Source organism: Dromaius novaehollandiae, chromosome 24, assembly GCF_036370855.1.
Source record: "Dromaius novaehollandiae isolate bDroNov1 chromosome 24, bDroNov1.hap1, whole genome shotgun sequence".
Taxonomy (NCBI): domain Eukaryota; kingdom Metazoa; phylum Chordata; class Aves; order Casuariiformes; family Dromaiidae; genus Dromaius; species Dromaius novaehollandiae.
The window spans coordinates 2,801,245-2,817,376 of record NC_088121.1 but is presented as its reverse complement, the minus strand read 5'-3'; the positions used below and the strand labels follow the sequence as shown (position 1 = coordinate 2,817,376).

General features: G+C 36.6%; 2 protein-coding genes across 6 annotated transcripts in view; one reads left to right on the top strand and one right to left on the bottom strand.

The window, feature by feature from the left end:
• PRKCZ (protein kinase C zeta) overlaps window positions 1-7,083 on the top strand; it is a 74,650-nt gene extending 67,567 nt beyond the window's left edge. For 4 of the 5 annotated variants that reach the window (XM_026096500.2, XM_026096501.2, XM_064525436.1 and 1 more), the window contains 2 exons: window positions 3,723-3,838; window positions 6,581-7,083. In XM_026096500.2, coding sequence (XP_025952285.1) covers window positions 3,723-3,838; window positions 6,581-6,668 — 204 coding nt within the window. In that variant the 3' untranslated portion in view covers window positions 6,669-7,083. Of the gene's footprint in view, window positions 1-3,722; window positions 3,839-6,580 lie in introns of those variants that run through there. The other variant, XR_010392786.1, reaches the window with a different exon arrangement.
• FAAP20 (FA core complex associated protein 20) lies at window positions 6,534-16,042 on the bottom strand. Its single transcript, XM_026096511.2, has 4 exons — window positions 15,856-16,042; window positions 13,752-13,899; window positions 12,386-13,014; window positions 6,534-10,898 (listed from the first exon to the last, which is right to left on the bottom strand). Exons 1-4 carry the CDS (start codon window positions 15,957-15,959, stop codon window positions 10,826-10,828), a joined length of 954 nt encoding a protein of 317 aa, XP_025952296.1. The 5' UTR covers window positions 15,960-16,042; the 3' UTR covers window positions 6,534-10,825.
• Window positions 16,043-16,132: the final 90 nt, after the last annotated feature.

Sequence of the window (16,132 nt, the reverse complement as noted above, 5' to 3'; positions counted from 1 at the left end):
CATCTATAAACATGCTAAAAGTGAAAATGTAACTGATTTTAAAAAAAAATTAAGAGGCAATATATGCTAGCATCTTCGTTGGGATGGTGCCTTTAATTGCCAGTTTAATCATTTGCCATGCCTTTCTTTGTAATTAGCAGCCTGGTTATACTTTTGGAATTAGGTTTCTAATGAAACTATTTTCTCTTTGTGATGAGTGGCTAACAAGAAATGACAGAGTCTGGTCCTAAAGTAAAATTGGAGCATGGAACTTGATGACTATTTTTTTAAAATAGGAAAAAAAATAAGGGATTCAGTCAAATATTTAAAAAGTAAAGAGTCAAAACAGAGATTCTGGAGAGGAAGGAGAATTTTCCAGGTAATTCTAATGTCTCTCTAGATAAATGTGTTGCAATTTTGCCTGATCCTCCAAGTTCCTAGGATGTGGTACTTACACTGAGAGTATTTCACTGATGTGAAAGTTAACATATTAGCCAGTTGGTTTGTAGAATTGAGGTCTGTTTAATTCTTTAATCAAAACCTTCAAATGGTTAATTGAAGTTTTCTGATTATTTTTTTTCAGTTACCAAGGTATCCTATTCAAACCAGGCAATATGTACTTCCTGCCTTTTACTGTATTGTATATATGCAGATGTGCATATATATATATAGAGAGAGAGAGAGTGTATGTATTTGGGAACTAAACTTTGTGATACCTTCTAAAACTTACATACCTTCTAAGTTTTCTGTGTAGAGCTTTAAAAAAAAAAATTAAGGGTTAGGAAAGGAAAACTGATGAAACTTTTATGATCTTTGTATAGGCTAAAGGTAGTCTCGAGTACTTTAAAACACACTTTCAAATAGAGGTTCCACCTGACTTACTGGATCTCCGTCAACCACTTATGTTAGAGCAGAAGTATTTTTTAATGTAATTATGAAGGAAAAGAGACTTGACTAGCAAATGAATAGTACAGTGTTCATGACACCAGTAAGTTTTGACCCTTTTCATCAGTTTTTGCTTATTTTGATAGGCATGTGGATCTCAAATATACTGTATTCTGCGTTTTCTATCAAAACAAACATCGTAGTGGACAAGATAGAACCAAATTAGTTCCCTAGTGAGAGAAGATGGGAGGAATTAAGCTTTTTCTGTTCTGTCTCTCAAAAGCAACTGTCTAATCAGGACACTTGTATTGGCTGACAGTCAATAGCCATATGTTTCTGGACTAGCCTTGCCCAAACAAATCATGAGTCCCTAGAAGGAACTGGGAGTATTGTGGGAGATGGACACATGATCATGGGAGAGGAGGTAGAGAAGATGTAGGATGCTGGATATGAGAACTCTGGAAGTATTCTGGTTAGTGTTTTAGGGTTTGGGAGAGTTGAGGCCAGAATTCAGAGTTGTTTATTTCTAAAGTACTAATTTCAGTCCCATCCAGGTCAGGATCCAAAGTCATTACAGTGGCTTCTTTAAAGAAACAGGTTTTCTCAGGCAGCTTCCATACGACATTGCAATGCCAAGTAAACTTAGAGCTTTTAGGAAAAAACTTAATCAGTTGCTTGTAATTTTAATGTCAATTTCTGAGCAAATTTTAGTTTTCAATATATAACATTGTGTTTTATGCTTAGTAAATCTGATTATGTTTTATTTATTGAAGTAATAAGATTTCTTCATGGTCCGTTGTAGTGTTTCATGCCTGTCATCATTTATATGTAGATGTGATGATCATCTGTTGAGTATGAAAGATGCTCTTCATTGGTGTTAGTTCCACTATTTTTTTCATCCCAGTTTACTTACTAAGGTATACAGACATTTTGGTTATCCCACTATTTCTAACTAGTGAGGCATTAAAATGCATAAAGGTGCAGGTTACATTTTAGAAAGTACTACAGTTTTCCATACGTAATTTTTCTCCAATACTTAATGCTCTCCTTCTTACCTTTGTAACACTGCATTCCTGAATTGTTTTTTTTAGTGTAAGGTATGCCCATAGCATATTGACAACCATGGACATTAGTACTTGATCAGTCATCTTTCTATAAAACATGTAGACATTTGTAGGACAAATCTAACTAAAATCATATGAAAAAGTTAAGTGATATAACCTCTCTGAAATGCTTTGAATTTTAGTTATACTAAAAAGTGTTTAAAACATTAGCTGTTCTGCTTGCTTATATCTAGTGTAGTTCAGTTCACATCAATTTTTTTATTGTTTAAATTCCTGTGTTTGATGTTAAACAGTACTGTTCACCTGTTCTTGATTTTTCCAGAGTGTAGTGCTTTGGAGTAGATTGTTCATTTGTATAAAGGAAATGAGCAGTAGCTGTGACTTGGTCGTTGCACAGTGTGCTAAATATGTAAAAGAATTAGTATGAATGTCTCCCAAACTGTAAACAGAAATGGGAGGGAGGCAGCTAACCTTTTTTTTTTTTTTTTGGCTCAACCAATGTTTTTGAGCATCAACAGAAGGAATGTGTTGCATTTGGTCCCCACCACCACCTTTACAATGCAGAAGAGAACTTTTGAGGTTTTGTTAGTGTTTATTTTAGGGTACAGTGTGAAATTTCAAGTCATGATCAAGAGGGTTCAAATTGCAAATGTGAGTGGTGTATAACGACTTCAGGAAAAACATGAGGAGTACAAATCTGTGATTTCCCCCCTTCCATTGCCCCACTGGTCCTGGAACTAGCACTACTTTGAAGTAAGCTAAAAAGGATGGAGATCTTCCTGAGCCTTTTTGAACTGCCATAAGTAGAGATTCAAACAGATAATCACATTTAACTGATCACCTCCTAAATAACTCAAGCTTGTGATAACAGGAATCTGATAACTCTGGAGACTAGCAGGAATTTGTCTTAATCAGAAAACAACAGACATGTTGAAGATGCTATTGGTAGTAGCAGATCAGAAAAGGTTCTTAATGAGTAGAACAGCATTATTTGAGTCAAAAAACTTTTCCCCATGCTTTATTGACTCTCTCCAGTGTGGAAGATAAATGTTGATTTCCAGCTCCTTTAGCAGGAAATATTTTATGTAAATATATTCATAGTTACATTTTAATTAGTAAAAGTCTGGGCTGTTTCAGCTACTTTATTTTTTAGCATTGCTTGCTTTTAGTGACTGCTTACCCCTGTGGCTAGTCATTGATGAGGGCGTTAATAAATAATGCTTACTGTTTTGTTCTGTGCTAGAATTATATTAGCAAAAAAATAAGTCTGGTTATATTGAATTAACATAAGCTGCATGTAAATAAACCTGTGTTTTCTAAGAGGTCACCACACAAGAGGGGAACTTCAGAGAGGAGCTTATGAAAGGGTAAAAATGAGTTATATGCTGGGGGAAAATATCTTGTCTTGAGTGGAAAGTTTCTGGAATATCTCAGTTTAGAAACTGACACAGATTTATATAGCAACAATGCTTTTCTTAATTTACATGGTGAGAGACTTGGGAAACAGTTTTTTCTACACTCTGTAAACTTAATTTTTTATTAAATTCTGATGACTTTTCTAGTTTTTTGTATTTAAAATATAGCAATAATATAAATGGGGTGACTATACCATTTAGTGTCAAAATCTACTTGACTAAAACTGTCAGATGTTATTTAATGTGTTTATATCTTTTACTAATATTAAACTTAAGTGTAGTGACTTATGTAATCTAGAGACAATGTATGTTGTTGTTTTTAGATTTAGTAAATATTCAATATTTTATTTTTTTCCTCCCCCATTATAATTCTTCTTAGCTGGAAAAGAAGCAAGTAACCCCTCCATTTCAGCCACAGATCACGGATGATTATGGTTTGGATAACTTTGATACACAGTTCACCAGCGAACCTGTGCAGCTAACCCCGGATGATGAGTATGCTTTTTTTTTTCCCAAATACAATTGCATGTTAAGAAATATTTACAACTTACAAAATTATTTACAGTTTTCTGAGAGGAAAGTGTGTACTCAGCATTACATCATGGTGAAGTTAAAGAATTCTGTTTCTTTAAGTAACTGACATTTTGCATATATTTTTTTAATATATTAGAAGACTGCCTAGTAATTTAATAAGTGATCAGAAGAGTTTATTGATTTATTGCTGAGCATGTGCTTGGTCCTGTATGAGGAGATGAAAATTTGATTCCTAACCCAGGGAGTTTATATTTCTGCATTAAGGAAAAAAACAATTGCGATGCATTTTCTTGTGTCTTGGAATAAACTTGAGATAGCAGAAGAATCTTAGAAAAGGATATTATTTAAATGTGCTATGGAAATTTTTGCAAGAAATAAAAGTATGGTTTAATAAAGGAATTTGAAGGCTGAGAAGTGACTGCAGTATGCAGAAGAATAAAGTGGCTTCAAATACAAGATGGTGTATGAGAAGACAGGCTGTATTTTGGTAGTTAGGTGGGAGACTTAGCTTGCCCAGACTCTAAGAGCATAACTATACAAAGGTTTGGGGGTATGCTGAAGCCTAAAAAGTTTATATTGGAATCTTGCACTTCAGCTGGGAAAAACAGGGGGAAGCTCTATGTAACAGGGGAAAAATGTCAGAGAAAGAGTCTTATCTTCATTTGTCTGGGAAGATCTAGCAGATGTCTGATAGTAAATGCATTGTGGAAAGTGAGGGGAGAGTGGTTCAAACGATACCCAGGTGAGAATCGTTATCTCATTGCTGAGGATTGCAAAAGCTTGCATTTTTTTCTATTCTTTTTTTCTAAGGTGTGTTTTTCTTTGAAGGCTTGGGCATGTGACATGAATGCCGAATGGGACTTGAAACACACCTTTTAAAAAACCTTAAAAGATGGTTTCTCATGAAGGGGCATGGTAGTGCATGTTACACTCCTAGCATTCTTTTCTAGTGCTGTCTTACAAAGTTGTTTTGAAAAATTTTTGAATGAAAGGAGACTTGAGGTTTATTTCAAATCTGAGACTCGGAACTCTGGTATTGGTGCAGCTAGAACTGTTAGGTGGCCTTTATTGTGAAAGAGCAGCAAAGCTTTCTTTGCACTTTATACACTCACATTTTTTCATTGTATGTAGTTTTTTTTCATTTGGTTTTTCTTACAGGGCTAGATGCCCTATGCTGAAAATTGTAATGCATTCTTTTCCAGATATTTCTAGCCTCTTGTCTTGTTCACTGGATTTATGTTTGAAGAAAACAAATCTGTTAAATTTGCAGTTTTTCATTATTTACAATTTTAACTGAAGTCTGTAGAGAGTCTGGTTAAAGATGTTGTAGAATGAATCATTTGGACTAATCAGATGCTTCATAAAGCTGGTTCTGAAGTATTTTTTGTAACTGAGGTATTAACAATAGACTTATGGTGTCTAAGTGCTTAGATACTGTCTCAAGTACTGCATGAAATATAGTGGCGTACCATCTTTGCAGACAGAGGCTGTTGTGTATTATCAAATAGCTTTCATAATTAAAGACACAAGACTGTCGCATTCCAGCCTGTGTTTTTACTAGTTGTGCCCCTTCCATGGTTGCTACACAACAAAGCTAAACTGCTCTGCAAGACAGGCAATGTCATCTCAAAGCTTCTTTCACAAAGTCCTAGTCCAGCCCCCAGGGATGATAGACTCTGATTAGCTAGTTTGTCTGAGGATTTTGATTTGTACAAATAAATGCTATGTTGATTAAATTTGTAATTGTAAAAATGAACCCCGTAACTAGCAATCAAGTTAAGTCGAGTCTACCCCAGTGGCAGTAAATTCCCTGTCACGGAGTCTTTCACTTGGCGCTTTCTTGGGCGAGCAGGTGTTCATCCTCAAGTGATTATGTGTAGGGAGATTTCATTGTGGATGTTTATATGACTAGGTGCTCAAGCTCAAATTTTTAACTAGTGTTACCTGTATACCATAGATCTATATTTCGCAACCTACCCTGCATTCTCTGTTTCTCAAGAATCCAGAATAAATGAAGTGAATAGCTGAATGCAGACCAGTGCAATGTACTTCAGTTATGTTTCTATGTAGAAACCAAAGAATGGCAGGGCATATTCCTGCTTTATAGATTCTGCTTAGCAAGAAAATTAAGTGCCAGGTGCATGCACACCTATAGTGGGAAACCATATGAACAACACATCTCAAAAGAAGTTCCAAAGAAATTTTGTCTCTTTTATATGCATCAATCTATAACTCTTTCATTTGGTTTCCAGAGCATACAATAGTTCCTGTTTAAAAACCAATAAGCTTTGTTCCTTTGTGACTCTTTCATAGTATGTATCTTGTATGTAACATTAGCAGCCCTTGCTGACAGCAAAATGACCTGTTTCTTATAGGTAAATTGTAGTTCTAAAACTTTAATCATCATTTGTTTCTTTTGGGGGCCTGTAAGCAAGCAATTAGCTATCTGGAAGAGCAGGAGAAATTTTCTATGAGGTGTCTCAGAATTTCCAGTCATATTGCTTTAGATACTGGAATGAGACATTAGTGTGAACTATTTGTATGTTCAGAGATTTTCTTCCATTTATGGTTCTTAATGCTTCTGTACCACTTTGCATACATAAATTTTTGTAAGGTATTTTGTTGTTATTTGAAAAAAGTACAGCAACACAAATAATAGTTCTAACTGATAACACTAAATCAGTATTTCTCTTTATTTTTCAGAGATATAATAAAACGAATAGATCAGTCAGAATTTGAAGGATTTGAATATATTAATCCATTGTTGCTATCAACAGAAGAAACAGTATGAAGGAACGTCATCTTCAGTGTGGACAATGTGAATGACCTTTAAATTTATCCTTAACTACAGTATATGCATGCGAGGCTGGGAAACTGTAAGATTTTGGATGGAGACCAATGATTTTTAAAAAATTGCTGCTGAAAGTCAAAGAGGAGACTAATGATTTTGGTGGGTGTCTTCCGCTACATAGTGGTTCTTAAGTTCTGGGCACTGACAAAACTGGCTTCATTCATGAAGGGATTTGCATTTTGTGCCTATTCCATGAAGAATCAAAACATTCATTGCATCCCTGGAAAAAGAGATTCTGAATGACTTTGAGATCTGCACACTTTCTACAAACATTTGATGCAATGAGCTACCAATTGAAGAATATTAAGTGTAACATCCTGAAGAATAAAATGTATTACAGTGGTGTTGAAGCTTATTTTTGATGCCTTTTTTCACAAGTGGTACCTGTCTAAACGTCTCAGATATATTTAAAAGGAGTTGTGTTTTATTAGCAATCAAAACATAAATTTGGGTACAAGATTCAAGTGCCTAAATGGATAAACTGCATTGAAGAATTATTACATATTTGGAACGTTCTTAAACCGGGTAAGTTCTGCTTGTTAATATTAAGTAACCATTTACATATGAAACATACAGTACGTAGCTGCAACATAATGTTCATTTGCATCTTTATAGAATTTGAAATGGAGAGTAACTCAGCAATATTATCTCCAAATTAAAATTTACAATATCAATTCCAGAATCTGTTGTTTTAAGCTCCAAATTTACCAAAAGGTATAGATTGAAAAAAACTAAATTTGCACACAAAGGATTTCTGAAATACTTAAGCAGTGCCTACACCTACAATGATGTTTTGTTGTATACTAGATTTTTGAAAAATATTTTTATCAACAGTGCAGATATTCAGAAATAGGGCAAAAGCATAATAGAGGATAGCCTTAAAGTTTAAATAGTACATCTAGAATATCCATAACATAAAATCCACTTTCCTGATAAAGCACACCTCCTACTTATAATAAACTGTCTGCTTGAAAATACTCAGTGTATATTAATAACTAATCATCCTACATAAGAGAATGGGATGTTTTGGTAAAATGTTTTGCATCAAAGTAGTAAGTTTTTTTTATTGGAAGAAACACTGAATACCTGAAAAATTGTGTAAAGAGGAAGATAACCACTGAATCCCTTCTCCTGGAAACTTGGGGGGGGGGGGAGGGGAAGGGGACATTACATCAGAAAGGTTTAACAGTTGATCAACTTGGAAAAACTCATGTCACTACATTTGAGGACTAGTAAGTGTGCACTGCTATCTAAAATTTCAGATGCTTGTAAAGATCTACCTGCCTCTACAGGTAATAGCAGTAGAGGCAGTATTTCTCTTTGCTAGTTTTCTGGTGAACTATATTGTGTGGCTTGTAGGTCTAGAAAAAAGATGTGGAAGGGAAAAATGAGGAAACCCTGTGCCATGACTTCTTACCTAATTTGGTGTAAAATGCAGGATAAATTGTAACATTCTCACTTTCTTTACATTAACATATGGTTTTCTCAGGGTAGAGCATTGCATTAGGTGCTGAACATGACATCTTTTGGATTCACATCCAGGTCATGAGGTGCTAGGATGAGACTGCCAAGATATTGTGTTTAAAATTAACCATTGATTAACAACCTACATTTTTGTATCTCCTTATTAGCCACAATTATGCAGACCTGTGGTTATTTAGTTATATTAATCCCATTCAGATTTAAGTTGTGGGTTTCTCTCTGTTGGACTGTAGCTTTTTATATTGAGCAAGATGTGTTTCAACCAGCACTGAATAATTTAACCAGTAAGAAATACTTGGCTCAAATTCCTGGACATTAGATACCTTGTTATCTAGTAAAGGAATTATTTGCTTTTTAAATGTAATCAGAAAATTTTAAATTACTCTTATTTTTCCTTTCCCTGGCAAGTACTTACTGTACCCTGAATAACTTTTCTTTCAGTGTTTAATCAGGTCTCCTGGTTATACAACTAATGAATAGTTAGATCAGTCAGCTCATGAATGGAAATACAGAGATTACACTGTCCTTTGATGTTCTGGGGCTTGGGACTTAGAAATAGAAACAAGGAAGGGTGGAGGGTTATTTGTTTTTCTTTTAACCTTGTTTCTAGGTGGCCAAAACATCTTGTTTGGGAGGGAGGGAGAAACAAAAAGACGTATTTGCTAAACAAGCATTTTGAAGAATACTTGATTTATTTAAAAATATAAGGCATTTACAATGTTGCTATGTTGCCAAATAGTTTCTGGTTACAAAGTTTGGTTGCTCATGTGCAAGTGTATGAAAAATGTTCTGTTCATGAAGAAGGGGAAATTTTTTATAAGAAGTACTTGTTTTATAAATAAAAGATGATGAAGGATGTAATTAAATGTGTGTTTGAAAAAAAAAATCCTAATATATTACAAATGGATCTGGTAATGATATATAGTTGTCTTATTTGAAAATAGTAAATGAAAAATCTAGCTAATTTAATGATTGTAAAACAGTAAATATGTTCTTGTAGTTTTGTATAATTAATTAGTTGGGATCTTTGAGCAGTTTTAATTGTGCAGAAGATGGTATACTAATCCATAACAGTTAAGATCATTTATATTCTTGCACAACTATTAAAGACTTTAATGAAAAAGTTGACTGTTATTATTTATCAGTAAACTGAGCTGTGTCCAGCTTGTACTTTTTAAAGAGACTGCATTGTACATTACAAAAAAAGTATAGAATTCTTGCTGTATTTTGATACTGTATTCAATGTTTATTCTGTGGTTTTGGATCACATCTGAACTGTATGTTTTTGAAGTTGAGGGCACAGTTTATTATGATAGAAAACCATTCAAATACTGAAATCTAGTCTATTAATTTGAGTTACACTTTTCACTTTATGGGAAAGCAATTATAAAAATAGCTGAAAGATGCACAGCTGTAACATTCTTGCATACAGTGCTTTGTGAAGAGAAATTAATTTGAACTCTAAGGCTGTGACTTGAGACTTAATGTATTGCATGAATAAGCTAGCTTGTTCAGTAAACTGGGCAAGTGAATACTTTGGGCAAGTGAACAACCTACTTTTTTTTTTTTTTCCTTTTTTCCTTCCTTCCATTTACTGTTACTAAACTATCACTAAAAATCATTTATTGCCCATGGTGGGGAAGCCTGCATTTCTCAAGCTTACAAAATGCTTACCTGCTGCTATTAAGATGCTATGAAAATTGTAGATGAGTCTTGTGATATCGTCCAGACAAGACAAACTTTAAGGTTTTTTTGTTTGTTTTTGTTTTCCCCTGAAACACTGGTTACTAAGGGAAAAGCATAAGCTGTTTTTCCCACTTGAGCAGGGACAAGGAACAACCCTGTTATGGCCGAGTGACGATATTAAATCTAAAGTTGCATTTCAGTATTATGAAACCGGCAGGAAAAGTGTTCTCACTTCTATGTTGCTTTTTTGAGCCTAGTTACTTTAGACTAGGCATGTTAATGGAGTGGGTATTGACTAAATACTTAAAGATATTAATCTAGCTGTGTTGCTTCAAAAAGGAAAAAAAATCCACCCTTTGTTTGGTCTGGGCTATTTAATATAGATACATTCAGAGAATTGACTGTACAAAGTTTTATTTAGATATTAAACTCATCAAAAATGCAAGGCTAGAGTGAGTGGGTTTAATTCATTTTCTCAAATGACCTGTTGAGAGGAAGAAAATGAGATCAGTAAAATTTTGGATTAGATGAATTAATAGTAGTCTTCTGTTAAACTGCTTTCTTCTACACTTTTAGATTCAGAACAACTAAGGTGCATGAGACAAAATAGATTCCTCAGAGACTTAGAACAGTAAGCATTCTTCTGAGGTATCCAGATTCCAGGAATACTGAGTGATTTCTATGGAGGGCTCTGGGACATCTTATAGCACCATTTTCAGAACTATAACTATTTTATGTATATTTGAGAGGATTTATAATAAAAGGACCATAAACTGCAGGCAGGTGATATTTCACTTTCCTTTCTGGAAGCGTTGGTTTGGTTTGCAGTCCTTAAGCAATTTGAGACAAGGACATACTTCCTTGACGCACTTTTCCTTTGAGAAAGGTTCATCCTGGGTCTTGTGACTTTGCTCTTCGTTCCTCTGGATTTACCACGTTACATCATCTGCACTTTCAGACAAGCATCTAGCGAGATGACCATCAATATCCAATTGTGACAGTCTGCAAATACAGAGAATTCATTCAGTGAGAAACAAAGTCAATTTATGCTGTTCCTCACATTCACTCCCTCATTTCCTAACTAATCAGAGAAATGTTCTAGTAGCTTAACAGAGAAGTCACTTCTGTGCTCAGAGATGTTATAATCTGCAACAAACCCTTGCCGCTTACTACAAGGTGATGCTCAGAACATATAATGCTTTCCTTAGAATGATGGATGCAGAGGTTTTTTTTCAATATTATGATTTTAAGGATCATCCCATCTACATGAAATGCCCTGCTCTAAGTGATCTTAAAATCAGTTTTCAGTCTAGGCACTCATAATCTAAGACAAAACAGTTGATACGAGACAGAAAACCACTATCTTATTCCACATTCAACTCCAGCTTGAGGATACAGGAAATGAGAGTTCTCTGACAGGGATGAATGCTTTAACATTTCTGCTTCGCTTCCTTTTTTTAGGAGGGCTGTTCTAGTGATTGTGAGCTCTTCCCTCCCATTATAACAGAATCTTTTGCAAAACAGCTTCTATTAAATTTAAAACTACTCCTAATCAGTACAGAGTAGCTAATAGCACAGAGCTGAATATGAGGACATGGAGTACATCTAGCTTTTCTGTCCAACTCTCTTGACATAATGTCCATAGTTCTGTTAATATTAATGAAGCCATCCTTTTGTCTCCTTGTTCAGCATCCTAGAGAAGGAAAATGTTGCAGATATTTATTTTGCAGCCACAGGGCCTGTTCAGGAGCATATGTTAGTTTTCAGCAACTATGACAGCATAGATGCTATTAAGAGGTATAATGCCAGCAGACTTACGTAGTTCTTATTGTAGAATAGATGTTCAATTGCGTGGGGTTTTTTGTTTGGTTTTGAGGGGTTTTTTTCAGTAGAGGTAGTCTGACAGCAGTGTATGACTGAAGTCTTATTTAATTGTATTAATCAGGGCTTGCATAAGGAAAATCAGCTTCCTTCCATCTTTCCCTGACCTGGAAAGCTAAATCTAAAATTAAGAGCACAGCTGCTCAGCCAAAAGCATCCAGATATTTGCTCAACAGCTACACCAGTATAGCTGTAACTGTAAACTCTAGATCTTGAAGAGAACGTGACTGGTATGAGATGAACCAGTCTAGCCCTAAAGTTAGCTTTTAGCTGCCAAGAATGCTGATTTAGAATGATTTTTGGATTATAATACAGATTTCACAAAAGTCTTTTCATAGTCAAGTATTTTAAACTGCTAATTCTAAATATACTAGCAAGGTTTACCAGAGAACATAAACTTAAGCTTTTTTTTGAAGTGTTATAATTTAGTAATCACAGACTTTTAGGCTGAATTAAAGTAGGCAATTCTGGCATTTAAAAGGTGGCACTTTACTGTAAGACTTTAGCCTACCCTGATTTTCAATGTTTTGTATGTGTAGAATGCAACTAAAAGCATTTTGTTTTCTGTATACTCTGAAGTTATTTCAAAAAAACCCCGAAAGACTTACGTTCCACTAAACTGAATCAGACACATTGGACAACTGTCAAGAGTTAAAGTTCCTTCACTCTGATCTTCAGTCTTTTCCTTGCAGCTTTCAGTTCCAGGCATGCTGACAAGAAGGGAGTTCCTTTCTGCGGGCATAGGTCTGGCCTCATGAAATGAAACATTGCCTTGATATGTTTGTAACTGGGGGATGCTGCTGTTCTTTTCTTTTCTGTTTTCCTTGCTGTTCTGTATAGTCCCTCTGCAGTACTGTTGAAAGCCAAGAGTTTTTGCAGAGTTTTGCGACAAGGCCAAGTGGTATGTAGAATATTTATGCTGCGTGAGTTTATATGATTTAGGATTTACATTCAGTTTTGAAATACCTTTTGAGTTCTCCCTAACCACATTTTTGGTTTGATCTTTAATAGTTACACAGCATGTTTCCTCAGCTGTAGAAGACAGACTTTTTGGTTCATCTGCTTGGCTGCATCCTTTTAGTAAATGGTCAGTTTGGCTTTCTGTTGGCTGAGAGGAGCTAAGATCCTTTGGTATTAGATGTTTTTCCTTGTGAAAAGATGGGAATGATATCCACTGAAAGTCTTTCATTCCAGTTTTAAAGACTTCTGGTTGTCGTAGAGTCTCTTCCTCAGAACTCTAGAATATACACAAAATGTCTTCAGAACAAATGCAGTTCAGTCCATGTATTAAAAACAGGACTAGGCATAGTACAAATAACTGAGAAGGCTAAACTGCATTGAAAAAAAGTATTTTATATTTAGATACATCTCCAGTACTTTTAAAGCAATTAAGAACTTCCTCCTGGAGCTTATGCAATATCTCTTCCTTTAACATTTCTAAATCGATACAGTTGATTGAACACAAATAGGATACTCTTAGTATGTCCCACAGAGGCTAAGGAGGATGAAGATGCAGTAAAACATGAAAGTTGCTCATGTTTGCTCTTGATACTTGGGGAAAAAATTTCCTCTAGGAGGCCTGTTGGGGTTTTTTTGTGTGTTGTGATATTGCCTAAAAATATGGAACACTGTTGTTTGTTACTGTGTAATTAACCTCTGTTACAGTTTGCCTTTTTCAGTGTCATTCCTCTAGCAGAAGCTAGTGCTCATGAGCAGTTAGTGTATTTACACTGGGTCAGAAAAATTTTCTAAAGCACTAAACCATTTGCCACACTATGTGTGTGGAGTAAAATCTAGCAAGTTGTTCTTACACCACCTGTTACACCATGTTAAGCCCCACCATTATTTATAGTGACTAAATAGCAGAAAACAAACATCTATTTAAAAGCTGTTCTAGATTGTTTCTCCTGTTAACATCATAGTTTGTATTATCAGTATTTTAACCACCACAAAGCACAGACAACAGCACACTACCTTTCCAAAGAACTCTGGAAAACTGGGCACTGTTTGCCAATTTGTGTATTTTAAATCTTGATTGACAGCTTTCAGTAGTAAAATCCATGTTTTTTCACACTCACTTAAGTCTTCTTTTTCAAACCAGGAACATCTGTCAGCCAATGTCCTGTAAAGAGAGAGACAGTCCACGGAGTCCGTGGGTGGGCAGGAGGGAAGGAAACACTTTGCATTGTTATTATGTTTGTCTTTTAGCTAACTTGATTTACCCCTCCTGTAACACTAAGGTGTATCTATCCTTAACCTTTGACTTATCAAGGCAAAAGTTTTAAAAGCAAGACATTCCAGTAGTTGACAGTGCATTACATCCATTCTCTTTCAGCCCAAGTCATTAGCAAAATCTTGTAACTCTCCCCTTTCCATTTTTTTAATGGCTGAGTACAAGGTAATCTTGTGATTGAAAATGCACTTAACTCTACCTTTTGTACAACTAAGAACTCCATTCTCACCTATTTTCTCTTGATCAAGCAGCACAATACCTGCTAAAATGGCAGTTACATTTGACAATTCTGGCATGCAAAACAATAAAGGGGTACATAAAAAAGAAGCAGTTGTCAACTGGAGCAAGTATACAAACGCAGATTCCTCCCAGCTTAAAGGAGAGGCAAGACTGCCTGTGGAGGAAAAAATGGTTTAGCTGTTCATTATACTATTTGCTTACAAAGGCAACCTCCATATAGCCTACAGCAAGTTCTTACTAGAACACAGAACTTACTTATCCTGCAAACCTGTTTTTATAATCTTAAGCAATTATCACAGCTTTTGAAAAAGTTACCCGATATTTGAAAAGCATGTCTAAAAGCCTTACATCTCGTTAGTTAAAGTAGAAAGTATGTATTACTGTCTGTACTTCCAAGTAAAATAGTTAAGTGTAGCCCTTTTTTTTTTTCTTCCTCAAAGGCTGAACTTGACACTTGCTGAGTACAGAAATCAGTAAGTGTTTGCACTGAGGAAGGCAACTGTGTTGGTTCCCATGTATGCTTGGCTGTTCCTATACTGCCATTTTAAACTATTGATAATCTTTCTAAACAATGCTATTTATTCCTTCCGAGGAAGCCATTAGGAAGGTTTAACTATAAAGCAAGCATAAAAAGGTTTTTATACTATTAGAGCTGTATAAAGACAATTTCAAGAAAAGAATGGATTATCAATATCAGAATACTAGTTCCAGTGTTCCTACTTCTACTGATGCATTTTATTGGGTGGTAGTCAAAGAATGACATTGTGGTAGAGAGGAATTGGATGTGATTTTTACAAGCCCTCAAAAGAAGAAAAGCAACCTTCTGAAGCCTATGTTTGCTAAGTGGGATTGCTGACTACTTGCTTGTTTATCCCAACAGGCTGAAACAAGAAGCAAACCGCTACTTCCTTGCCCATCCTTTCTTCTTCCTCCCTTACTTGAGGGCTAGAATAAACAGTCATTGTTCTTGGCCTCCTGTGGATTTATTCTGAAGAAAGATGTCAAGGCTTAATTTTTAATACATTAACATTCCCCATGGCTCCCTTCCTCGCAGGTGCTATTATGTCCAAAAAAAAAAAAAAAACCACAAAAAAAACAGAAGGCACATGACCCTGTATACTTTGGTTTGCAATTGGCTTCTCAAATTTTTCTTTTTTAGGTGCTATATATGTTTTATGAAGTGACCTTTATACAGTCATTAATATGCTACAGCCACGACTACGAAATGTTTAAGGTTGTAAGTGTATCCCGAAGATCCCAAGTGCATCTTTATGGCACGTGCACTGACAAGGAGTAGGGGAGAGCAGAGCGGTCCCTTCTCTGACATACTTGCAAACCTGACACAGCTGCCAGCGCGTCTGACCCCTACCCCGGATCGACTGAGGGAGGGGGCAAGGCCACTTTGCCCCTACAGCTTGGGCGGCCCGGCCACCCCTGCCGGGGCGGGGGGAGGGAGCGGGCTCGGGTGCGGCAGAGGCGGCCCTGATCCCCGGTGCGCCCCTCCCCCCGCCTCAGCTGGAGGCGGGAAGCGGCCCCTGCGCGCTTGCCCTCCCACTTCTCCCCTCCGGGGCCCGGGGAGCCCTCCTCCACCCCGTCGGGACTCACTGGCGCCGCCCGGGGGGATCCTGGGCAGGGCTGGGTTCCCGGCTGTGGTCTGGCGGCGCCTTCCTGGGCTTGAGGCGCAGCTTGGCAGCTCCTTCCTGAGACATGGATGAAGCACGAGCCCTACGCGGCGCGGCCTAGCCTTCCCTAACAGGCCCCCTTGGCGCTCGTCTCCCTCCTCCCCCTTTTCTGGGCGGGCGGCCCCGTGCCTGTGTATAGGGCTTGCGCCGGGGCGAACCGCCCCCTCGCCCGGCCGCTGGACAGAGGCCACGCCCGCTGG

Bases quoted from the DNA above. Each gene is read 5' to 3' on its own strand.
- FAAP20 (XM_026096511.2), bottom strand. From the start codon at position 15,959: ATGTCTCAGGAAGGAGCTGCCAAGCTGCGCCTCAAGCCCAGGAAGGCG. The intron at 13,900-15,855 runs GTGAGTCCCGAC...CTCTCTTTACAG, and splicing joins GATCCCCCCGGGCGGCGCCA to GACATTGGCTGACAGATGTT. The intron at 10,899-12,385 runs GTAAGTCTTTCG...CTGTATTTGCAG, and splicing joins CTGATTCAGTTTAGTGGAAC to ACTGTCACAATTGGATATTG.